The sequence below is a fragment of the Thrips palmi genome, unplaced genomic scaffold, assembly GCF_012932325.1.
Source record: "Thrips palmi isolate BJ-2018 unplaced genomic scaffold, TpBJ-2018v1 HiC_scaffold_3, whole genome shotgun sequence".
In the NCBI taxonomy this organism is placed as follows: Eukaryota; Metazoa; Arthropoda; class Insecta; order Thysanoptera; family Thripidae; genus Thrips; species Thrips palmi.
In genome coordinates this window covers 4,286,708-4,311,827 of record NW_023144630.1, presented here as the reverse complement: position 1 = coordinate 4,311,827, position 25,120 = coordinate 4,286,708, and the positions used below count along the sequence as shown (strand labels likewise).

General features: G+C 60.5%; 1 protein-coding gene across 1 annotated transcript in view; it reads left to right on the top strand.

Moving 5' to 3' along the window:
• LOC117648435 overlaps nucleotides 1-16,295 on the top strand; it is a 36,673-nt gene extending 20,378 nt beyond the window's left edge. The window contains exons 2-3 of the mRNA XM_034390939.1: nucleotides 12,863-12,938; nucleotides 15,092-16,295. Coding sequence (XP_034246830.1) covers nucleotides 12,863-12,938; nucleotides 15,092-15,227 — 212 coding nt within the window. The 3' untranslated portion in view covers nucleotides 15,228-16,295. The remainder of the gene's footprint in view (nucleotides 1-12,862; nucleotides 12,939-15,091) is intronic.
• The last annotated feature ends 8,825 nt before the right edge of the window (nucleotides 16,296-25,120 follow it).

The following is a 25,120-nucleotide window of genomic DNA, read 5'->3' as shown; positions in this document are numbered from 1 at the left end:
CCCGCTCGGATTTCCGGTTTCTCGCTTCCATTTCGGAACCCCGGTGGGCTGTCGACGACAGTGGCGCCACGGGTTCGAAAATGGTGGTCGAACCTCGACTCGGAGTCGGAAGCCAGGGATTCGGGGGATGTCTGCTCGTTGGCCGACGGCTGGTGAGAGAGAGAGGGGGGGGGAACAGGTACGGGCCCACGGTGGGGTGGCCTGGGCCGGCCAAGCCTCCCTGCTGGGATGCGTGGGCGATGCCAGGGCGGTGCCATGGCGATGCGGGCGGGGCCGACAACCGGCCGTTGTGGCTGGGGACCCCGGCGGACCCCGGCGGACCGCGGCGGCCCTCGGGCACGCCACTGGAATCCCCGGCCGCCCCACCCGGGGCTCGAGGCCCCGCCAAGCCCAGGGCAAGCCCTCGGCGAGCCTCGGGCACGGGGATCATGAATGCGGCCGGGATTCGACCCTTGCGTGATGACGGCCGGGACCGCACACCGCAGCACACCGCAGCACCGCCATGAGAATAGTGGCTTGCGGTGTGGGAGCGACGTCGCCGACGCCCGGCTGGGGCTTGGCAGGTGATGATACCCTTGTTCGGCTTCCTGGGGACCGCGCGCAAATTACGTACGTCATCGGGCCCATTTCGACGCACTAAACAGGACTCGAACCGAACGTGTGACCTCACCAATGGATTGCTTTCCGAACGAGCAATCCATTGGTGGGGTCACACGTTCGGTTCGAGTCCTGTTTAGCGACTCTGGAGCTCAAAACGCGTCTAGAGTTATGGCCAGTGTACCTGCTTCCAGTCGGGTCCTGTGAGTCCGAGCAGCAACTCCTGTTGTCCAACCAACGCAGTCTCTCTGGGCGTCCCCTCGTCCCGCCCCTCCAGACAGACAGTAAGCTACTTTGGCCCGTCGCCCTGCTCCGCCCGCTTCGCGCTGTGCCCCTGCACTGCAGTAATTAGCCGGAAAGCTCGAACGGGCTCAAGGCGGGAAGGCAGGGGGAGCGCCCCCGGGCGGCGTGGCATTGCAGTGTGCCCACCAGTGTCGCGGCCGCCGCGCAGCCACCGCCTTTGTGGCGCGCAGATCCTTTCAGCCAGCCTCTGGGAAGGCGGTGGAAGGCGCGGCCTGCGGTTGACGAGGACGCGTTTGTTGGCTCGGCACGCCGAGGACGGCGAGGACGGCGGGCTCGACACGGCGAGGACGTTGCTGACGGGCCGCAAGTTGGTCCGGAATAGCTCGCTGAATATGCAGGCCCGGCGGGGACGCGCGGGGACGCCATGCAAATTCATTTTCGAAGACGACGCGCTGCCTCGCCTCGCCTCGCCGCTCGCCGCGAGGCCCAAGCAACCAAGAGGTCAAGCGTCAAGCGTTCCGGGGACGGTCCTCGTCGTCGTCGGCGGCGGCACGGCCTTGGCCGGCCTCGGCGTGGTCGAGAAGGACCAGAAGGACGCCCGCCCTCGGCGAGGAAGTACTTCTCGGAGTCGTGCCGCGTATGGAAATTCGGGAATGCAATTGGGGCCGTGGTGGAAAAGCGCGCCAAAGTGGCCGAGCTCGCCGCGTAGTGGATTTGCCAGAAGACCGAGACGGCCAGAACTCCAGACGCGTTTTGAGCTCCAGAGTCGCTGAACTGGACTCGAACCGAACGTGTGACCCCACCAATGGACTCCTCGTTCGCAGAGCAATCCATTGGTGGGGTCACACGTTCGGTTCGAGTCCCGCTTAGCGACTCTGGAGCTCCAAACGCGTCTGGGATATTGGCCGCCTCCAGCGGTAGCGCCCGCGGACTCGAGGGTAGGCAGCCCGCGCGCCACGGCGGCCCGCGCGTTGCCTACGGCGTGTTGCGCGGGCGCTCTGCGCGCTCTGAGCTGCACGCGGTCCAGTGCGCACGCAAGAAGCAAGCAGGCGGACAAGTGGCGGAGACGATGTCGCGAGGATGTCGCGCCTCCTGCCTCCTCCCTCCCTCCCTCCCCTTCCGCCTCGACGGCCACTGCTTTCCAGCGGCTTGCCAGTCCACACAGATGGATGCCTGCAGAGAACGCTCTTTGTAGGGTTTTAAGCGTGCGGCCTCCGCCTCCCTGCCTCCCCGGTGTTATTTTTTTACACTCGGAGACGATGACATGCTTCTAAAAGGGGCTCTGCCAGGCTCTGCCACGCCGCAGCGAGCAGGCGGCGGCGCGAAAAAGGGAGAACCGCCTTGAATGGGTCGCTGCTTCGCTGGTGCCGCTTGCAGTGTGCCAGCAACCACGTGCGGAGGGACGGCAGGGAAACACTTGGGTGGGAAAAGATACGCCCAAGGCTCCTCTTGAATGCGCCTTTTCAAGTTCCAATCTTGTTCTGCGGATCCCCTGCGATCATGTGACCCGCACCACAGTGGGCCAGAAGACCGGCGCAGGCGGCCAAAAAACTCAGGACGCGATTTGAGCTCCTGGGTCGCTAAGCAGGACTCGAACCGAACGTGTGACCCCACCAATGGATTCCTCGTGCGGAGAGCAATCCATTGATGTGGTCACGCGTTCGGTTCGAGTCTCATTCAGCGACTCTAGAGCTCAAAACGCGTCCGGGGTTTCGACCGCCTCCAGCGGTCTTCCGACCCACTGTGCTTTTTGCACGTCCCGAGATTACCTGGCCCCCTCAGCGTGACACGCGGCGCCATCTCCCCCATTCTCCTCTTCCCTTTTGCTCGGCGTTTTGCTCTAGGAGAGGTCCGACTTTTAGATTTCCGCGCGGAACCTCGCGCAATCAGCCCGCCATTGGGAATCCATTTCCGGGCAAGTTCTCGCAGCCGCGGCACGGCACTGCCAACACCGGCTCAGTCGGGCCTCGTCGAACAATGCTACCAACCACCGCGAAAAAAAAAAAACGTGCCGGAAAATCACGTGTCCGCGAAAAAACACAAAGACTGATATGGCGCATTGTATTTTCCGACGAGGCAATAAACTGGACTCTCTTTTTCCTGTTGCTTTGTGTGGAGCTTGCAGTGGAGGAAGCTCGCACCTGATTGGACAGACACTGGCAGACGAGCGGGGCGCGCTGCGCCGCCTGGCGAATGCTAATTGCACAAAACGAATCCTGTTTCACATTCATTATAAGACAAGCTGCATGCAAATTAGGCTAGGGTTTCCCCCCGGCGGGGCTGCTTGAGAGGCAGCGGACCCGGCCGGGCCCCGGCCAGGGGACCCGGGCTCGGGGGAAGGGGGCACCACTATGAAGTTCTTACCAGACGCACTGAAGGGACAGTCGGGCACGGTCGTCCCGGACCGCAGATTCAATTTGGCCAACGCAATCTACTGCTAACAGTCGCGCAAGCGTCGCAAAGCGTGCCTTGATTGGACGATGAGTCCCCGCTCCCCATTCGGCGTTACAAATTGCTCGTCTCTCGTCCGGCGGTGCGGCCAAATTGAATGTTTCCTCGATACGAAAAAATGTCCGCTTCAGTGGGCGCAATCACATTATTGGTAGGTTAGCAGAGCGCCCTGGGCCAGAAGACCGGTGGAGGCGGTCAAAATCCCGGACGCCTTTAGCGACTCTGGAGTTCAAAACGCGGCCAGAATTTTGGCCGCCTCCACCGGACTGCTTCAGCGTGTCCTATGTAAACTGGCGGCCCGCTGCGGCTTTCACAAAGCTGATATGCTGCTTATCTGTGTTCGGCTTCATAGAGGTGACAGAAGAGGGATGAACTGTCTCCCCACCCCCACCCGCCCTCCACTCGGCGTGATAATACCTAGAGTTATGGCGCGCTATGTCACGAGGGCTCCGCCACGGCCGGGCTACGCCATGGCCACGCCATCGCTACACCAGCGCTGTGCGCCGCGCGGCCTGCTTGGCCTGGCCTGGCGTGGTGCACCACGGACTCCATGGAGTCCGTCAGGCGCGACCCCGCCCCGGCCCGGCCACTCTGCGTGGAACCGGGAACCCGGGAACGGAATCCCTCATCGTCGAAACAAGGCCCACTGACCTCCCGGAGGAGATCGCAAACACACACACACACACACACACACACACACACACACACACACACACACACACACACACACCTACACACACACACCTACACACACACACACACACACACACACACACACGAGCACCGCCAACGCGCCGCGCGTGATCTATCCTCGCGGTCGGAGCTTAAGTGGCGCACAAACCCCATGGGAACACCCATATTCCATCCACGTAGAATCTCTGTGGACAAGGTGGATACGACCACGTGGATTTATCCACCTGTTATTAATATGTCATCGACGTTGAATTCAAAGCGAACAATCAATGTGGACTCTGACCCCTGGTTTCAACGTTGATTACTGATGTGCAATTCTATGTGGATTGGAGGCCTTCTATTCGATGTGTTTTGATGGGTGCACGATCGACGTGGATAAAAACATTCTCTATCCATGAGGTAATTCACAGGCATTCGGAGATGTGGAACACCACACTACGCATCCACGTCGACTCTCAGTATGTCTTGAAATGTAGATCACACCGCGTTAGATCCACCGGGCGTTTTAGGTGGTTGAGAGACGTGTTTAGGAACATGAAGTTTCAATATGGTTAGATGGTGCTGGGCCGCATGTGGGCCATCTGGGCCCTATTCTACACGATCTCGATGTCGATCATATGTATCCAAATTCATTGAAACAAAGTCGTCTCTTTATGCCGGATTCATCTGAGTAGATTCGGACGCTTCCACGTGGATTGAATGAAGATGAGTGAGGACCTTGGAACTCGATTAGTTTTAAAAGCTGCCGACAGAGGGCCTGCTGATATTCTTGTCATTCCTTACCCTCTCGGCCTGCTAGTAGGATGCCAATTCACCATATCCCAGAGCTAAATAACAAAGCACATCGGGCAGCTCCAGAGGACTTCGCAGTCTTTGGACGAAATGTCTCGGTCATTTCATTTTTAGACATCCTCAAGGGAGTTAACCTTGAGGGCTTCCTAACAAAAGTGTTAGGAATGACCGATATGCGCCTCGATGTAACATCGATGGTGGGTGGATAAGGCGAGTTAGGGTAAGGGATGTCCCCATGGGCAGCAGATGGCCGCTGAAGAATCAACATCGATGTGATGGGGATCGCGAATTTTCTGATATGGATTCTATGTGGATAGCAGGTTTAAGAGTTCCTATCAAATCGACATATCTATCTCTTATCCACGTGGAAATTACATTTCGATATGTCTGGATCCACGTGGAATCCACCTATACTCGAGTACCGCTATCCCGTGGATGATCGACTCGATCATCCACGTAACATCCACGTCGTTCCTCCACATCGATTCCACGTGAATTCGATATGGGTGTTCCCATGGGGAAGTTGGCACGCCGGTCCATCACACCGAACCCCATTAAACTCGGGCGTCACGGCCTCAAGTGGCGGCATACGCCAAAATTGCGCGACTTGTTGGCATAGCAATCCTTTTTTTCTCTCAACTTGCCTTCTTCTCTTACATATTTTGTTTTCAACTCTTTTCTTTTTTTCGGGGAGATTTTTTTTAGAAGTTTTTTTTTTTTGCAGTGTGTGAGTCAAGCCGCACCTGTTACGCGCTCCCGGCCGCCCAGCGGGGATCAGGCCGAGCTACCGTAGCCCTGCGAGACGTGCCGCGCCGTGCCGCGCCGTGCTGGGAGTTGAGCGGCTGCTTCGCTGGTGCGCCGCCTCGCCGCTTCGCTGCCCCGGCTCGGTGTTGTCGGGCCGCGCTGTGCGCCGCACAGTGGGCCAGAAGGCCGGTGGAGGCGGTCAAAACTCTAGACGCGTTTTGAGCTCCAGAGTCGCTAAACAGGACTCGCACCGAACGTGTGACCCCACCAATGGATTGCTCTCCGAACGAGGAATCCATTGGCGGGGTCGCACGTTCGGTTCGAGTCCTGTTTAGCGACTCTGGAGCTCAAAGCGCGTCCGGGATTTTGTCCGCCCCCACCGGCCTTCTGGCCCACTGTGCCATGGCTGGAGCGGCGCGTGCGGCCTGCCCGCCCTATCGGCATGAGCCCCTGTCTGCCCTGTCCGCGCTGCTCAAACTTCGCCGCCAAGAAAATTAAACTCCGGCGGTAATCGTGGGCCGCAGCCCCGACGGAGGGCACAGCCCGGCACAGCCCGGCACAGCCCAAAATTTAATTATTTATTTTTATCGAAGGGAACTTGACGGGAAGAGGGAGTTTCGGGGAAAAATCGCTCCGCTGTCGGCTGCTGCCATTGATGCGCCGAGAGTTGCCTCGGCGCACCACGGACGAAAGGGCTGCCAACCTCAGCCTGCCTTTCAGGCACTACCTTGGCTTTAGAGAGGTTGTGCCCCACCGACAGTATTTCTTTCCCGCGCGTGTGGCAACCCTGGCTGACTCCGTGACGCGTCGCTACTCCGCGTCCGAGGGCGGCTCAAACCGCGCGGGGTAGTGGCTGCACTGCAGTCGTTTCCGCGGAGTCCGTTTGCCGGCACCGAGGATTATATCGAGTTAACGAGCGAGCAAGATTGCCGGGGAGGCAGAGCCGAGGCAGGGCCGAGGCAGAGCTCCGAGCCGCGCCCTAAATGCGGGGTAATTTGTATCTCGCGGCCCGGCCCAAGTGGTCTGGCGGAAAAGCGCTGCCTGAGACAATTCTGGGCGCTAAGTACCGCGCCGTTGGCTTTGGATTAGAATTTCCCGCCTTTTTTCGCTTCTTTTCGCGCCCCCAATCGGCCGAGGCTCCACGCCGTCAGGTCTCGTCTGCTGCGGGTCCACCGCCAGGACCGCCAGGACCTTCAGGGGGATCAAGTTACGTCCGTCTGGCTGTTTTCTGTGGAAACAGAGGGCGGTGCCCGGCGTGCCTGGCCGTGCCGTGCCCGCGCAAGCGCGCACCCCCGCGGTGCCAGCGGCCCGGCCCTATAGTGGCGGTGCGGCGCCCTGGGCCCCGCGCCCCGCGCCCTTTGGCCGCCGAGGGGTCGTCAACTCCCTGAGGACGCGGGACGCGCCAAGTCACAGTGTCGTCTGCGGTGCACAATACCAGTTTTGGACGGGTTTTGGTAATCGTCCTGGCAATCCAAATTCTCACGAGAAAATGTAAGGAATCAATTCAGAAATTAGAATGGCAGACGCCGTCGGCTCTGCCCCAGCCGGGCAAGGCAACCAATCTGACGGAGACAGCCCGGACGTCTGCCAACCTTTCCATATGCTCATAAAAAAGGTACTTTTCTGGCCCGGTCGGCGGGGCGGAGCGCGAAGCCATGGCGAAGCTGATACTCGGTGATACTCGGAGGCGGAACCCCGAAATCCGAGATTGGTGCGTGGGTCTGAGGACTCGGGGCGCCTGGCCCTGGGCCCCGAAGACGGACTCCGAGAGTCGTTTTCGTCGCGGCGTCTCTCTCACACCCCCGAGTGGGCGCGAGAGAGACAGCGCGACGAGGACGACTCTCGGAATCAGTCCCGGGCCCCATCTGGGTGGCGGCCCCGCGAATGGGTACTCGACGGAGGCCGCGCCGGCCGCTCCAGCGCGGTCCTTCACCCGAAAGGCGGCGGGGCACTGTGAAACCGGATCCGGTTCGGCAGCACCAATCATCGCGCAGCGCCACGCAGCGCCATCGGCATTGCTTCGCTAATGGCGCCGCCCGCAGAGGGGAGCGTCTCTCTCTCTCTCTCTCTCTCTCTCTCTCTCTCTCTCTCTCTCTCTCTCTCTCTCTCTCTCTCTCTCTCTCTCTCTCTCTCTCTCTCCGAAGGGGTGCGAGGGAGACAAGGCGACGGCACCTCCCGAATCAGTCTGCCGCTCTCGAATAATTAATTAACTGTCCGGCCCGTCTGGCAAATCCCCCAACCCCCGCGGACCACGGCGGGGCGTGGCGGGGCGTGGCGGGGCGCCTATTCCCTCGAAGCCCCGCCACGCCACGCCCCGCGCCTTCCCTAAACTGCTTGCCAGCCGAGCTCAAGTTCAGCGAGGAAAAACTTTGGCTCGTTCCATATCCGGCGGCAGCGTGTCCGGAGCCGAACGGAGCGCCGAACCGAACAGCACCGCCAACGCGACCCGAACGCGACCCGAACGCCACCCGAACGCGACCCGAACGGGGACGACCGCTCCAATCCCGATATCAATCACACTCCAAACTAATCGGGACCGCTCACGCGCACTGCCAGTGCTGCCAGCTCGGCCGCCGGCAGGGACACGTCGCCTGCACTGCTTAGCGCGGGTTGAGAACTAAAACACGGTCATAGCAGTGTTTTTTTTATTGTTTTTATTTATTTTATTTTTTTGTTTGGATGAATGGCCTCCTCCCAGTGTGGTATCGCTCGCTTAGCCGCACAAAGCCATTTCCCGCGCAGCACTCCGAATACACGCACTTCATCTCCAAGTCAAATGGGACGCCGCCGAAATATCTATTTGCCATTCGCGCGCGAGAGTAAACATGGTTTGGAAATGAACGGCCACCCTTCCAGTGGGCCAGCGGGCCAGAGCGGGCCGCCAGCGTCAACAGTTGGACACTTGTGGAGTGCAATTAAAAGAGTCATCCGTCTTCGTCACTCACCTCCCCCATTTGCTTACGTGTTGCGCGTCTGTCTGTCTGTCTGTCTGTCACTCTTCTTGGTCCACACGTCCGCTTCGGGCAACTCACACTAATTTGGCTTCCTTCTGCGTCACCGAACGCACTAGAGGCTGTCTTCTCGCACCATACTGCATCCGCGTTCACACACACACACACACACACACACACACAAACTCACGCGCACTCTCACTCTCACAGACACGCACATAAATCTGTGTTTGTGGTGACACACATTACGTTAGCCCCCCCCCCTTCTTTCCCTCTGAACTTTTCCCTCTCTGCCACCACCACACTCCATCCTGTCTCTTTCAGCCCACTGCAACCTGCCTCCCTCCCTCTTTCTTTAATCCGATTTGTTCATAACACTTGCAGGAACACACAGTCTGCGTGTCTGTCTGTCTGTCTGTACGGTCGGCCTGTCTGTCTGCTTCCCGTTTCCGCTGTGGCTCGATCGGCAATGTGGTCGGCGAATCGCGCTGCACACTGCCAGACAGACGAGCCCCTTCCCAGTCCTCTCGACCAAAATGGCGGAAAATCGTGAGGGGACATGTGTGCTCTCGGGAAATGCCCGCGGGGCTAATAGGGGTCATGCTTTATTAAAAATAATAAGCTTTACCTAAGACTTTCTCGTGGGTCACTTTTTCCTTCGTATGTGGACTCCTTTTAGAAGAAGCACTCCGAAAGGCCGAGGGTGTGTGTATGTGTGTTTGTCGGTCTGTTGTGTGTGTGTGAGCCTCTGTCCGTGCATTGTGTGTGTAAAAGTGTGTTTGTGCGCGCGCGTGTGTGTGTGAGTGGAATATCCCGTGGCATGAAAGACTTGTTGACAAACCGGTGGAGGCCTTTCAAGGGGTGGAAGTAGGACGGGCGGGCGATGCAGCGACGATGTGGGCTCACACTCCTTGCAGAGGCGTTCGCCTTGTAACGCGCCCTAAAAGCGTACCCTGTTCCTCTTCCAAAGAATATAATTTCAGAAGAAAAAATGAAATTAAAGGGCTTAAAACCTTTGGAAGCCTTTGAGTGCTCGCCGAGCGGCACCAAGGCCCTGGGGGCTCCGGCCGGGCGACTCGGAGAGTCGTTCTGTCTCTGTCGCGCTGGAGGCTCTCTTCGGAGGGGTGCGAGAGAGACAGGCCACTCCTCTGAATCGCTCCCAGGCTTCAGCTCCAGGAGTTCGGGGAGGCGTGAGGAAGGCGTACATTGCGGTGGGCTGCGTGGCTGACTGCGCCTGAGCCGGTGTCTCCGTGCCACCCCTCCGCGCTCCCGCCCTACGCCAACGCCAGCCCGCCCTCGGCCCGCCCTCGGCCCGCCCACCACCTGTCACCTCTCAAACCATATTTGTGCTCTCCAGGTGGGGCCCGGGCTGCCTGGGCTGGGCTGGCTCAGCGCAGTCTTTCAGGGCGGACGCGCAAAAGCCCTTGCAGGCATTACATCAATCTCTCGTTCCACGAGACGCGCCCGCCGGTGTCTTTTTCGCTCAATCCCGCCACGCTCACCCTTCCCACGCTCACTGCTCCCACGCTCACTCTTCCCACGCTCACTGCTCCCACGCTCACCCTTCCCACGCTCACTGCTCCCACGCTCACCCTTCCCACGCTCACTGCTCCCACGCTCACTCTTCCCACGCTCACTCTTCCCACGCTCACTCTTCCCACGCTCACTCTTCCCACGCTCACTCTTCCCACGCTCACTCTTCCCACGCTCACCCTTCCCACGCTCACCCTTCCCACGCTCACTCTTCCCACGCTCACCCTTCCCACGCTCACTCTTCCCACGCTCACTCTTCCCACGCCCACCCTTCCCACGCTCACCCTTGCTCCGCTCGCCCTTGCCCGCTGCCGCCCCTGGCTGGCGTGGCGGCGTCTTGGAGTCTTGTCGCGCCGACCCATGCATACCAAGCAGCCGAGGCAGGCAGGCAGGCAGCCCAGGTGCGCGGCGTCCGTCCCGGCGACTCGGATCACTGTTCCGCCGAGTTTGCCTCGTCTTTTGTTCGACCACAAAGTACAAACGCGAGTTTCGTTTTCTTATTCGCCGTCATTCCCAGAGTCGCTTCTCTCTCGCACTCCGGGGCCGTCCCGTGTAGGTGCGAGAGAGACGGAGCGAAAACTAACCGCGAGCCAAGGGCAGGGACAGCGGGCAGCCGCGCTAGTCGCCCGGAAACGGCAGATAGTCGTCTGGCCTTTGTTTTGGAATGGGCGGTGGCGTCCCCGGGGCGGGGCGGGGCGGGGCGGGAAGGTCGCACTGCCTCGGCCCTGTAAGGGACCTATTTCTCCAAAACCATAAACAGATTCAGGCCTCGCTGGCGCACACACGCGCACGCACGCAGACACACACACACTCACACACAGGGACACCAGCGGAATGCCAAATTTCCGGTTGTAAAACCGACCGCGGCGCTGTGCCGTTGGTTCCGTTCCGCCCGGCTCCGGCCCCGCCGTGCTGCCGTGTTGACGCCGACGGTGTGATGGTGGTGGATGGTGCTGGATGGTGCTGGATGGTGCGATCCCGAGCGCGACTCGCCCCCGGCCCGGTGCCCCCGGCGGTGCGGCACCTGGGATGCCTGGCCGCCTTGGCTGCCGAAAAGGCGGTGGGGAATATGTCCCCCCCCCCCCCGGCCCATTCCCCTCCCCTCCCCGCCGAGCCGAGCCCCGAGCCCGCGGGCAGCGCGCCGCCGGCGTCGCTCCTTGCGTCACTTCGTCTTGCGTCACCCCCCTCTCTCTCCCTGTCTCTGTGTTTCGGGACGCCGGGATTCCGGATTGCGGGTCGCATGACGGCCGGCTCCTGCCTGGATTTGCTTTCGTTTATCTTTCGGTCACGTCTCACCGTTGGCCGCCTGGCTTCGGCCCGGCGGGCGCGCTCCCTTGCGGCCGCCGGACGTGCCGTCCCCGTGGCCGCGCGGTCAGCGTGCCCGATCCGGGAGTCCAAATCCCGGGTTCAACCCCCACCGCCGCCGTCCTCTTCTCATCGGCGTGGCCGTGTCGTTTCGTCCTTCCTTTAAACTGCGGGCACAATGCGGGGGCGAGCGGCTCATTAAAAACAGTCACGCAGGCCGTTTTGACTTTTCACCGTGGGCAGGGAGGGGGATTCGAGCGGCATGTTTGAAATGGCGTTTGAAATGCGCGACGGTGGCGTGGCACCACGTGGGACCAGCCTTGGACCCCTCGGGCGTGTCTGTCTGTCTGTCTGTCCGTCCGTGAATCCGCCCGCGGCGCTGGCGAGGTAAACTCATCGGAATCCAGAGTAAATTTGAGAGGAACTCACCGAAATGGCCGGCGTTGTTTGACGTCGAGGTGGTCGAGGTGCGGCGGGCGGGGTGGGGCTGGGCAGGGCGCGGGCCTCGGCCGGCTCGTTCGGCTTCGAGGCTCGGCAGCGCGGCAGCCACGCGACGGCGCACCTATTCGCTGAACATTATCAAACGGAGGACAGCCTGAAAAAAAAAAAGAGGTTTGTATTTTCTTTTGTCTGCGACGGATAAAGCAAACGGCAAATTAATCCGTTCCCCGGCACGGCGCGGCACCCCCTCCCCCTCCCCTCCGCTTGTGCGCGCTGCCCGGAGTGCCCCGGGCGGCCCCAGGCCAGTGGGGCACCGCCTCCGACCACCTCGCGCGGTGCACCAAACGGGGGCTCGCCTTTTGCCCCGTCTTTTTGCGCCATTTACATGAATGTTGTTTGTCGGGCGGGAAAAAACGGTCTTCAGTTGAAAAAAAAGAAATGGGGCGCAATCATTCTTTGTTTTTGGAAGGGGGCCGGTTCAGAGGGGGGGGGCAGTCAAAATCCCGGACGCGTTTTGAGCTTCAGAGTCGTTAAATGGGACTCGAACCGAACGTGTGACCCCACCAATGGACTGCTCTCCGAACGAGGAATCCATTGGTGGGGTCACACGTTCGGTTCGAGTCCCATTTAGCGACTCTGGAGCTCAAAACGCGTCTAGAGTTTTGGCCGCCTCCACCGGTCCTCTGGCAAATCCACTGTGTTATTCACCGAGGTTCCTCGAGTTGATTTGAGGGGCATCATCCCCGCGCCGCCAATTACGCTTCGAGTGGTCTCTCGCTCTCGCCTCGCCCTCGCCTCGTCTCGAGAGCGGCGCGCTGAGGGGCCAGAAGGGGGCGCGCCCTCCGCCCAACCTTGCACACGTGAGCGGGTTGTGTTGGCAAGTCTTGTCTCGAGCGATTTACCTTTGACTGGTGAGGTGCCTCTCCGCCGCACACACGCATACACGCACCAACTCACCCGCTCACACACACATACACACACGCACTCGCGGTGACATGACATTCCGTTAAGCAAATCAGTCCCGGGCCGGATTAGGGTGTGCCGGATCACACGCGCCCAGTTTGTTTTTGTTTTCCTTGCTGATGTTGTTGTTTGTTTACGTTTTGTTGCAGACGAGCCCGGGTCGGTCTCGGCCGCGCTGGACGAGTACACTGACAACGAGCTGGCGCGCTACGTGAACCCCGTGAAGTGAGTCACTCTGGCGGTCCGCCTTTTCCGGCCACTTTTTTCACGCAGCGCGCATGGCTGTCTCAGGCGGGGCGTCAAGCGGCAACGTAACTCATGATATTAACTTTAATTAACCGTAAATATTTCAGTGTGGTTAGCCTTCCCCGAGCAAGGGTTGAAACTAACGCCACGAGAAAACAAATCCATCAATGAGTTGAAGGAGAGAAATGTGGTTAATTTGGTTAATGTGTATTGGTTACGCGAAAGTCTTGACGGCCTGATCTCAGAGCGCTCAGAGCATGCGTATCGGTTGGCATGCAGCTACGAGCATCGCGGCACGTGACGAGGACACTGTGAGACAGAGACGTCTACCTTGCACGAGACACCCGTCTGTTTGACTTGGCTTGACTGCACCACGGCCCCTCCTCCAGCGGTCAACCAAGTCAGCATCCTACCGGTGGCCCACTTCACCGACATTACTCTAAGAAAGCCCATCTCAGCCCACCTACCAGGGTAAAAAGATTATTGCCAAGGGTGAAGTTGGCAACCCTTTTACTGGCACATTGTGCGAATAATTTTTTCCCGCTTGTGGCGGCATTGCAGCAAGCGCCGAGCTGGTCATTGGTTTCAATTCCATTTCGACCCCCCCCCCTCCTCCGCCAATCAACTAATGCAACTCTTTGAGGCGCAACCCGCAGTGATCGTCTCCCGGTCTTTCGGTTCGAATCCCTGCCGTTCTCCGCGCGGCCTCCGGTCCGTTGCCATGGATACAGGTGCAACAAGGTCGAGGGCCTCGCCCGCCTGGCCCGCCTGGCCCAGCACACTGTCTCTGTCTCTCTCGCACCTGTGTGGGGCCGTCCATGAGTGCGAGAGGGACAGAGCGACGAAAACGACTCTCGGAGTCAGGCTACAGGACCCTCCGGACAGCGGGCCACTCCACGCAGGGGGACGCGCGCCCCGCAATCCAAGTCAAACACAACTCCATCAGACGGCCGCCCCCCCCCCCCCCCCCCCGCCCGGCTCCTCCAAGAGTGCAGAGCCGTGCCGCTCTCGTGCCCACGCCCCTCCGTTACGCCATCACGAAACAAAAAAAAATACGACCATCCTTCGTTTGCTTTCTAAAAGTGTATAGTCCCGCTCCCTTTTCGCATTAAATTAGGTCGTTACGAGTTTTCTGGGAAGTCGGAATCCGGCGGCGTGTGGCGCCTCGAGCCCCACGAGGGCGCTCCACGGCCTCCGACACGATTGTCACATCACAGGGCAAAAGGATGCGCCCGTGTCGAAAGGGTATTGCCAACCTGTGACTGCAGAAGCAACCTCTCGACAGCAAGGCCCAGTGGCATTGCCGGGTGGTAGTCGGCGAAGCCTCGCCACGCGGGCGTATATCGAGGGAATGTTTGCCTAGTGGGCAACACAGTCCTCGACGCGGTGTCGACGCCAGCAGGGAGCTGGTGCCCTGCGGCTCGCGTTATTGCATCCTCTCTCTCTCTCTCTCTCTCTCTCTCTCTCTCTCTCTCTCTCTCTCTCTCTCTCTCTCTCTCTCTCTCTCTCTCTCTCTCTCTCTCTCTCGCACCCAGGCCCAACATGCGCGACATGCACGCCCTCCACCCCGGCAACACCTGGAGCGCCCCCCCCCCTCCACTTCATCCCCGCAGTCTATCCGTCTTAGCCGGCATGAGTAAAGCCAACTATACACAACATGCTCCACCTCGAGCGAGGTTAGGCGGCTTAGCCACACGGAGCGCGTGGGCGGGGCGGGGCGGGGCGGGGCGGGGCGGGGCGTGCCCAGGCGTGCCTGGAATACAGAGTAGCCTTGTCAATTTTTGCCGCCCATTATTCCTGGCTAAGACGCGAAGGCTGCGAGTAACAACTCCTTTCAGGCTTCCCGACGCCCTGACCTTGGACCTTGGACCCCGGACCTTGGACCTTGGACCGGAAAATGAAGTCCCCACTATTTTGACGGGTTGTTCGCAGTCAAATTTCCGACGCGGCCCCGACCGCCAGCTCACGACGACGATGACAGAAAACGTACCCGACAGAGATGCCGTGCGATTCGCATACACTTTGATTTCATACTTTTGTTTTTTTGATTCAGCTAGCCTGCGGCTTTTGGAATGAAATCGCTACAGCAGTATAACTGTCAGCAGACGGTCTTCTTTGATCTATATCTTCAGGCGCGCGTGCGTGCGGCGCGGCGGCAACTGCGACCACCGGCCCAACGACTGCTGCTACAACTCGAGCTGCCGCTGCAACCTGTGGGGCGCCAACTGCCGCTGCCAGCGCATGGGGCTCTTCCAGAAGTGGGGATAGACCGGCGGGGCCCCGCCACCACCACGACGACGGACTCCTCGGCTTCGACTACAGCCCGGCGCGGTCGGCACGCCGGTCGGCACGGCGGTCGACACGAAGGCGCTGACGTGACCGGGCAGGCAAACGGTACCACGGCATCTTGGAAGGCATAGCGGACGACGCGGAGACGCGAGGGGGGTGTGACTGCAGGTACCTGTGCGACGGGGGCCGGGCAGCGCCGCCGTTCAGTAAATTTCACTCGTTCGGTTCAAATTTTTAACGAAATGACGCAAACGAAGCAGCCTTTTCCTGATTTTCCACGTTAATTTCCATTCACCAGCGCGTCAAGAGTATAAGGACGATACCGGGTTCATTTCCATTCACTTTCTTTTGAAATAGCACGACTCTTCTCTCGATTTTGGATGAGTTCGCTGCGGCCCGGCCCGGCCCCCGCCATACACAGAGTAGTGCACTGAGACCATACCGTCACAAGGGAAAGAAACCGAAACCAAACCATTTTTGCGCGACTTCTCGGAAACAAAAAAAAAAGCCGCTTGCACGCGGCACGGAAAAAAAAAATTTCAAACTGGTTCTTGTCAAACAGATATGGTGTTCGTCTGGGTTCCACGGATGGAGGAGTTTTTTTCTTTTCGTTTTTTCTGTATCGCGGGGCGCTGCTTAGGGCGATCTAGTGTTTTCTCTCTTGCTTCGATGGCTTGACACGCTTACCACGCCTCCGGCCGCGACCACGACCTTCCTAGGGATTCCATCCAGCCACATCCCTATCAAGGTCGCGCGTATGCGGACCGGCCTAGCCAGCCAGCGCAAAATCCCTACTATACTAATTACTTACTATATTATACGTATATTTTAACCTATATGTGTATCTGTAGCTGTGCATATAATAATAATAAAGATATTTTGATGATGTCAAATGTATTTGTTTTTCGTTTTCTCTTTCTTTTTAAGTATCTAAGGATGAAAAACACACATGGTGTTGTTTATAAATTGATGTGGATGGAACATTGTTCCTGCCCTGTACTGGGATACTTTATGGAAAACAATACAAAAGCGAGTGGTGGGCCTGAAGTGCGTTTCATTCTCTAACTCCCTTCCCCCACCACCCCACCGCCAGACATTTCGGAAGTCGGGCCAGCAGACAGCCAGTTCAGCCAGGAGGCTCGGCTGCGCTTTCGTCGCTCTGTCTCTCTCGCACCCGTGGGGCGTCCCGTGGGGGAGCGAGAGAGACAGAGCGACGAGAGCACTCCCGATGAGCCGCGGACCGCGAACACGCCACTCGGATTTCCAAACCAGAGAGACAGAAAGAGCAAAGAACAAACGAGGCCTGGGGGCGGAACGAACGGGCGCGGCGGCCGGAACCAGTGGGCCGCTTGAAAGTCAAAGGGGTGCGGCGCCTTGCCTTGGCGCCTCACAGTGGGCCAGAAGACCGGCGCAGGCGGTCAAAATCCCGGACGCGTTTTGAGCTCCAGAGTCGCTAAATGGGGCTCGAACCGAACGTGTGACCCCACCAATGGATTGCTCTCCGAACGAGGAATCCATTGGTGGGGTCACACGCTCTGTTCGAGTCCTGTTTAGCGACTCTGGAGCTCGAAACTCGTCTAGAGTTTCGGCCGCCTCCACCGGTCTTCTGGCCCACTGTGCGCCTTGCCTTACCAGCGCTTTCATTCAGACCGCCGTCCGCGACCTCTTTCCATTTTACTTAATATTTGGCGGCTCCTTTTTTCCCTTTTGCGCCTCCCCGCTCTCCTCGCGGCGCCGCCAAACTTGCGCGCCAAGTCCTCCTCCCTGCGCGGCCCCTGCCAGGCGGTGCCAGACGGTGCGAGCACCGCACGCGTTCCGCCCCACTGCACCTAGAGTGTCAATCAGACGCGGCGCCACACTGCTTTCCTCGCCCTGTCTCTCTCGCACCCGTTCCAGACACCCCGCGAGAGAGACAGAGCGACGCCGTCCCTCAGCAGCCCTCAGCCTGCAGGCTCTCGCGGGCCATGCAGCGCGTGTTAACGCGCGGTGAACCAGGACTTCTCTTCCTCCTTCTCTCTGTTTTCTTTCTCTTTTTTGTGTGGGCGGATCATTGTACTCCAGCCGTCACGCTGGCGCCACTGTATGACTGTTCCACGTTTCGCCGCACTAAAGAACGGCCCGTGATAAAAGGCCTAAGCCACAGCGTGGCGGGGCGGGGCGGGGCGGGGCGGGGCGGGGCGGGGCGGCCCGCGGACAAAGGCAGGCCGATTGTCGTTGCCGCCACCGAATTTCGACTCCGCGGGCCTCGCCCTGCCTCGCCCTGCCTCGCCCTGCCTCGCCCTGCCTCGCCCGCGCAGTCCTATTCCTTTCCTTTCCTCGAGGCTTTTGGCCCTTAAAGGCTGATCAGTCCTGCAATCCTCGCCGAGTCGAGTCGGCTTTGCCATGGCTCCGCTTCGGTTCGGTGCCGTTTGACGTCAAGGAGGCCCGGGGGAGAGAGGGGCGGCGCACAGTGGGCCAGAAGACCGGTCATCATCATCGTCATCGGCGCTGTTAGGCCTCAGCAGACCTCTAGCGTTCGAGTAAGCAGCTACTGGAAGCGAAGGACTCAGACTGCAAACCTCAAAAATGCAGGCAGAGTCCCGCCCGCAGCAACCACCCTCTACTTGGGGGGTATGAGGACAACCTCCACAGACCGTGGAGGCAGGACTCATCCCAAATTGATGAAAGTGAGGTTCGTTGCCCTTTGACCCTTGGAAAGTGGGAAGGCAGCTGGAGCAGCAGGGTAGTGTGGCTCACCAACTAGGCGTCGTCGTGCTCCTCCTGTTGTCGCAGCCGTTCCGCCCGCCTCGCCTGCGCAGCGGCGCGGCGTTCTTCATATGGGTCGGGTTGGTGAAGCAATTGAAGCGTGCGCCGGGCCCACTCGGACCTGTCGCGGGCGGCTTCCCTCCAGTCAGCAGCTCCGAGTGACTCCGCGTCGCGTTGAATTTGCTCCTGCAGGCGGAAGGGTGGGCGACCGCGGGGAAGCTTCGCAGGGGGCGGCTTGTCGAGGGCGGCGCGCGTTATGGCAGGGGCGGATCCTCGCGCGGCGTGGCTGGCGTACTGGAGGCGGGTGCGGCGGGCCACGTTGAGAATCGGAGGCACGCCGGTGAGTTCCCGCACCTCCCTGTTGCTCCTCCACACCGGACGGCCAAGAGTAGGATGCTGGACGGCCCCCGCGTTCCGACGCAGGACGCCGTTTTCGGCCACGGCGATGCAGCGCTCACGGTCGGCCTTCATCGTCCAGGCTTCGCAGCCGTAGAGGATGGAGGGCCTGATGATGGACGTGTAGAGGCGATTTTTGCTGTGCATGGAGAGGCGACGACTCTTGAGAAGCGGCAGCAGGGAAAACTTGGAGCGCATGCCAGCAGTCACTCTGGCTCGAATCTCAGCGTCCAGGTCGTTACTCTGCGTCACCACGCATCCAAGGTACTTGAAAGAGGCGACGCGGCGGAAGGAGAGGTCCCCGACGCGGATGGAGTTGCCGTGCTCGGGGCGGTCGGGGGCTGCAGACACCACCATGTACTCCGTCTTCGGGGAGAGACGCAGGCCATAGCGCGCCGACCGATCCCGTACCCGAACCGCCAGGTCGGCGAGGGCCTCCTTGGAGTCCGCGAGCAGCACCAAATCGTCCGCGAACGCCAAAAGAAGCGGCTCCTGCAGGTCAGTAGGGTCCGCAGACAGACGGCGTGCCAGTTCCCCAATGGCCGCCTCCAGAGCCAGGTTGAAGAGGAGGGGCGACAAGGGGTCGCCCTGCTTGACCCCAGTCACCACCTCGAAGAACGCCGACAGGATGCCACGGACCCGCACCGCGCAAGTGGACCCATCCTGAGTGAGCTTTACTAAGTCGATGAGCTTCTCCGGGACACCCTGGGCCCGCATCGCGGCGTAGAGGGCGGGGCGGTGCACGCAGTCATAGGCCTTTTGGAAGTCCACGAAGAGCAGATAGGTGTCCTGTCGCGCCTCCATCCGATGCTGCAGAATACAGCGCAGGGCGACTACCTGGTCGATGGTCGAGCGACCCGGCATGAAGCCGCATTGGTATTGGCCCACGATGCGCATGGCATGCGGCGCGAGGCACCGCAGCAGCCACGTGGCGAAGATCTTGTAGGCGACACACTGGAGGGCGATGCCACGGTAGTTAGTGCAAAGTGAGAGGTCACCCTTTTTGGGCAACGGTATGATGACAGACTGCCGCCACTCGGCAGGCATGGACCCGGACTCCACGATGCGCACGATGAGGCGCTGCATCGCCTCGGCGACGCACTCCCCTCCGGCGTGAAACAGCGGTGCACTAAGAGCGTCCACCCCCGGCGCAGATCGCTTTTTCATGCAGTCAATGACCTGCTGCACCTCCTCCAGGGTGGGTGGGGTCAGAGGGTCACCGTTCATCTCCTCTTGCAGCGGCACGAGGCCGTCAGGCCCAGGAGCGTTCAGGAGTTCGCTGAAGTACTCCTTCCATCTGGCAAGCACAGCAGCAGCGTCCGTGAGGAGGGACCCGTTGGCGGCGCGGAGCAAGGACCGGGCACCGCCACCGCCAGCACCTCTGCGACGCAGCAAATTGACGTCCTTGTAGTACGCACGAGAGTCCTTGGCCTCATAGCTCCGTTCGATGTTGTCGACGATGTCGTGAGTCCACTGTCGTTTCGCCCGACGAACGATCCTGCAGCATTCCCGCCGCATGCCGAGAAGGTCCTGGAAGAGGTCCTGGATGACGTCCTCAGGTGCACCCATATCCAGCGCGTCCATGAACACCTCGTGGGCGGCCTGGCGCTTCAGCAAGGCCTCTTCACAGTCATTACCAAACCAAGACAAGTAAGTGAAAGAGCCCCTAGACCGACCGAGGCACTCCTCCGCAGCCCCCTGGATGGCGGACTTGATGTGCGCCCACAACACGTCCGGACTGCTGTCTGGGGGCGGAGGGTCGCGGCCGAGAAGTTCCTCCACCTTGGCGCTGTATTCCGCGGCCTTCTCGGGGTCGGACAGCCGGCAGGTTTGGAAAGGCCGCTCCTGCGGGACGGCAGGCTGGGCTCGACGACGGCGCGGCCGGCAGGATACCAGCATCGAAAGCATGGCGTGGTCGGAGTGGTACGCCGCCCTGGGGATAGACTTCACGCAGCGCACGTCCTCCTTGTTGCGACTCCTGACCAGAACATGGTCGATCTGGTTCCGAGTGACGCCGTCATTAGAAAACCAGGTAATCTTCTCCACTGGGCGCCGGGACTCCATCGTGGACTTGACGACGAGACCATGAGCCACAGCGAAGTCCACAAGTCGACTACCATTGTTGTTGCAGACCGCGTGCAGGCTGTGAACCCCTGCCACATGGCCTGCCGCAGCACCACGGCCCACCTTCGCATTGAAGTCCCCTAGGACGATGACGGTGGCGCCCGCAGGGACAGAGAGCAGCAGGGCCTCCAGGTCCGCGTAGAAGGCTTCCTTGGCACCGTCCTCGCTGTCCTCCGTGGGGGCGTAAGCATTGATGATGGAGATGTTCTTTGGCCTCCCAGCGAGATCCAGGCGGGACACCCTCGCAGAAGGGGCCTCCCATCCGTAGACCGCCGAACAGAGCTCGGTGCGCACCATGAAACCAGTACCCATGGAGTACTGAGTGTCGTGGCCCCGAAAGTACAGCGTGTACTTAGGCGACGGCACCTCACACGTGTCGCGGCCCGGCCGCTTCACTTCCTGCAAGGCAGCGATGTGGACCCCGTGTTCATCAAGTTGCCTGGCCACCTGGAGCGCTGAGGCCGGTCTAACCAAAGAGAGCACATTCCAGGAGGCAATGCAAAGTTCCTTCCCCCGGTGAGCGCGAAGAGAGCGGCGCGGGACGGTGGCTGGCCGCTGTGCCCCGCCGTCCGGGGTGACGTCGACGGGGTCGTCCAGCAGATGCGGCGGGGGAGGGGGAATGAGGTGGAGCACTTCCTCGGAGACTCCATTGTCCACGCCGAACAAGGGAGGTGGGGGAATAAGCGGCCGCAAGGCGTCCAGGTCCACATCCGCTTCGCGAACATCCATGGCCGCGGCGCCAGGACAACAGGGATTCGCGCACGATACACTACCGGAACAGTGCCCTGCATTAACGCCGAGAAACCGCACACGCGCGCTACAGTCCGGCCGGCGGTAACAGCGCACGACGAGCACCGTAGGGAGGCTGGGACTGGACTGGAAGGCTCGTCACGACCGTGACACACGGGACGCACACTCCGACGAGCCGCATCAGTTCGCAGAAAAATTCCAATGTGCCCCCCTGTCCCCAGGGGCGGCGGTACCGCTTGAAACAGTAGCATGGTGATAAGGCCTGCAGCGGCTAAACAAAAGCAGCAAAGGGCTCGAGCGACGTCAGCCGGGCAACGCGACCGCCTGCAGTCCGGCAGTCCGTCAGGCCGTCCGCCGCTCCGCCGCTGCGACGCCTCCATCCGGCCGCTGCCTCAGCAGAGGCGCTTATCGCAACCGCGCCGCGACGCTACCGGGCCGCGAACCAAGGACGACACGGATGCTTCGGGCTGGGAATAAGAAAAACCAGACGAAGAAAAGCCTCGACAAATTGTGATGGGCGACGACCAATAGAGTTGTTAACAACCGACGAGGCTAAACGTAAAGTAAATGATGGGAATAAAAGCCTGGAAAGGAAAAGCTGAAAAGGAAAAGCTAAAAAGGAAAAGCTGAAAAGGAAAAGCTGTAAAAAATGGGGTGAAAACTGTCCGGCCTATGGCGCGCCAGCAGGGCAAGGCCGGGCGGCCGGCCAAAGCCAGAGGACAGGGGGGCAGGCCCTGTGACGAGCCGCCTCCACTTCACCCAGCCCAGGCAACACCAGCCCGTCTCACCACGCCGCGCGTCCCATTTCCTGGAGCAGTTTGACTAAAACTAGACAAGGAGAACACAATTGCAGCGGCCAAGGCAAGGCCCTGCACCTGCAGAAAACGGGCGAGGGGGACCCACGCCCCACTTGACCCCTCCAGCCCCCCCCCCCCCCCCCCTCGGACCGCAGGCCCCACCGGACGACGCAGAGTCACCTGGGATTCCGCCGAATGCCGGTTGCAGGTGAAGCAGGGGGGCAGGAGGATCCACGGCGACGACACCAGGGAAGGAGCTGGAGCGCCCCACGGTCCTTCGAGACGCATGCAGGCCGAGGGCCGCATAACCTCACTCCGCTGGGCACGCAGGCGCGTCGCAGCGTGCTTATCGCACGCGTAGCCCCATAGCGAACAAAGGGAGCACATGGCGGGACGAAAAATGCCCGTAACGGCCACAAAACGCCACCGATCGGCACACGAACACGCACACACAATCACTGAGACGACACGCGTCGGATGGTACCGAAATCAGCCGCCGGGACCGACTTTATACCACCTCAAATGACACATACGCGGGAGCGGCCCCGCCCGGCAGCCGGCAGCGCTCACGGCCGCCACGGGACTCCAGAAGACCGGTGGAGGCGGACAAAACTCCTGACGCGTTTTGAGCACCAGAGTCGCTCAGAAGGACTCGAACCGAACGTGTGACCCCACCAATGGATTCCTCGTTCGGAGAGCTGGGGTCACACGTTCGGTTCGAGTCCTGCTTGGCGGCTCTGAAGCTTAAAACGCGTTCGGGATTTTGACCGCCTCCGCCGGTCTTCTGGCCCACTGTGCGGTGTCCGCTCGAGAACAGCGAAGACAGAGACCCAAGTGAAACAGTTGTGGCAGCGGCCGGCTCTCGTCATGCGCCAGCGACTGCGGTCGCCAACAAGTGACTACCCCAGAGTGGCTCGGGTTCGAATCCCACCGGGGGGCGGCGCGCATTTTCTCCGAGGAGTGATTGTTGCCGCACTGGAAGGCGGCACACGCCCAGGAGGCACCCGTCGATAGGGCCTGCCAACCTCAGCCTGTCTATTCTATCTGGCAATTGGGTTTCGCAGGCTGAGGTTGGCAGCCCTTTGGACAGTGCGTTGCGGGAATTTTGGCGTACTTGTGTGGCGGCACTGCTGGGAGCTAGGCGCGCTAGGCCGGCATTATGTACGGGAGATGAAAGGGGATGAAGGCCGGTCTGTATTCACGGAGCCCGACGGCCCGACGGCCCGACGGCCGCACTCGGATCTCTGATTGGAAGAGACGGCGTCGTTGCCCTGTCTCTCTCGCACTCACGGCGGCGCGGCGGTCAGCACACTGCAAGCGCCTGCGGTCGGCGAGGTAGGCCACCACGCAGATGGCGGCCACCGCTGCGCTGCGGGACTGCCCACTCGCCAGGCGCTCCACAGTGGTGGAGGCGGCCAGAATCCCGGACGCGTTTTGAGCTCCAGAGTCGCTAAATGGGACTCGAACCGAACGTGTGACCCCACCAATGGATTGCTCTTCGGACGAGGAGTCCATTGGTGGGGTCACACGTTCGGTTCGAGTGCATCGCCATATCCCTGCGGGGTGGCTCGTCGCCCCTAATCCATCGCTTGCCGACATGGCCGAGGCCGAGGCAGTGAGGGGGTCTTGTCGGAGTGCCTGTTCGGGCTGTTCTTGCCGACACGCCACGAGTCCCGGGTGGTCCAAGCCGGCCGGGCCGAACGGGCTTCACTTTGGCGCAAAAAGCGATCGCCTGAAGTGCGGCTGGCTGGATCCAGTCGGGGAGTCGGACAGATCCCAATCACGCCGCCGTTTCTCCGTTTCTTTCCACAAACAGAGCGGCAAATAGAGCGGCCGGCCGGCCGACGCGCGCCCAGAATCCAGACGAGGACCGAGTAATCTAGCGTGGCAGCTCTGACGCGCGGCGCGCACTGCGACCGGGAGAGGGAGAGAAAAAAGTTGCTTTGTATCGAAAGCACTCATCGTAAGGCGAAGGCCGAACGGGGGTTGGGCCGGCTAGGCACCGCCGCAGTCACTCCACTGCTAAAAAAACATTAGAAATCCCCGACGGAGCTTTGGAACGCACTACCCGCGATTTTGCCACTAACTTCTAGCAGTGCCCACCGCGAGGACGAGGACGAGGACGGTCTCCGTGGCGACGGCGACGCTGAGCCGCGCCGCCTCCAGCAGGCCCATTCCGAACCGCGCTGAGCCGCCGCCTCTCTCTCTCGCACCCCTGCGGCACCGCGCCAGCCGGGCCAGCCCCGCGAGTGAGAGAGAGAGAGAGAGAGAGAGAGAGAGAGAGAGAGAGAGAGAGAGAGAGAGAGAGAGAGAGAGAGAGAGAGAGAGAGAGGGCGGCACTGCCGTCGGTAATTAATGGAGACTATCCCGGCCGCGTCGCTGAGTCATCCGTTCTTGTTCCGGGATGAAAAGTGGCAAGCGGCTCAGCCGCCCCACTGCATCCCACCTCGTCAACAGGAGAGGAAGAACCCTTCAGTCATTATTCGGACATTTCTTTCAGACGTTAATTTTTTGCCTCGAATTTCTGTTTACGGCACTCCGCGATCGGTCCTTGAAACCGAGGCCCCGAGTGGAGCGCATATCGAAGATGGCCGAGCCAACGAAGTTGGTGCTCAACTCGGATGGGCGTTTCAATCTCATTACCGGGTATGAATTTCAGTCTGGTGCCAAGATTCCATATGCCTCTTATCCATGCTGAAGGGCACACACCGCCCAGTCCCGGTCTGTGCTGCCCAGAAACAGGCCGGGTTCGTGAATCCAAAAAACAGAGCCAACAGCTGTTTGGCCTGCCGCCTGCCCCAGTCCAGTGTAGGGACTGTGCCCTGTGCCCCCGCGGCCTCGCCACGGACCCCGTGCTCCACGGCCGCCACCCAGCGCCATCTGCCGGCCTGCCGAGACTCCGGGGCGGCAAGGACCGAGCTCCGAGCGCGGGGCATGGACAGGACAGACCTCCCAAGTGCGGGACAGGGGGTATTCACACCCAACTCCACAGAGCTCAACGTTCACCAAGTATTTTGGCCAAAGGGGGGACAGAGTCGTGAGGAGCATTGAAACAAAATG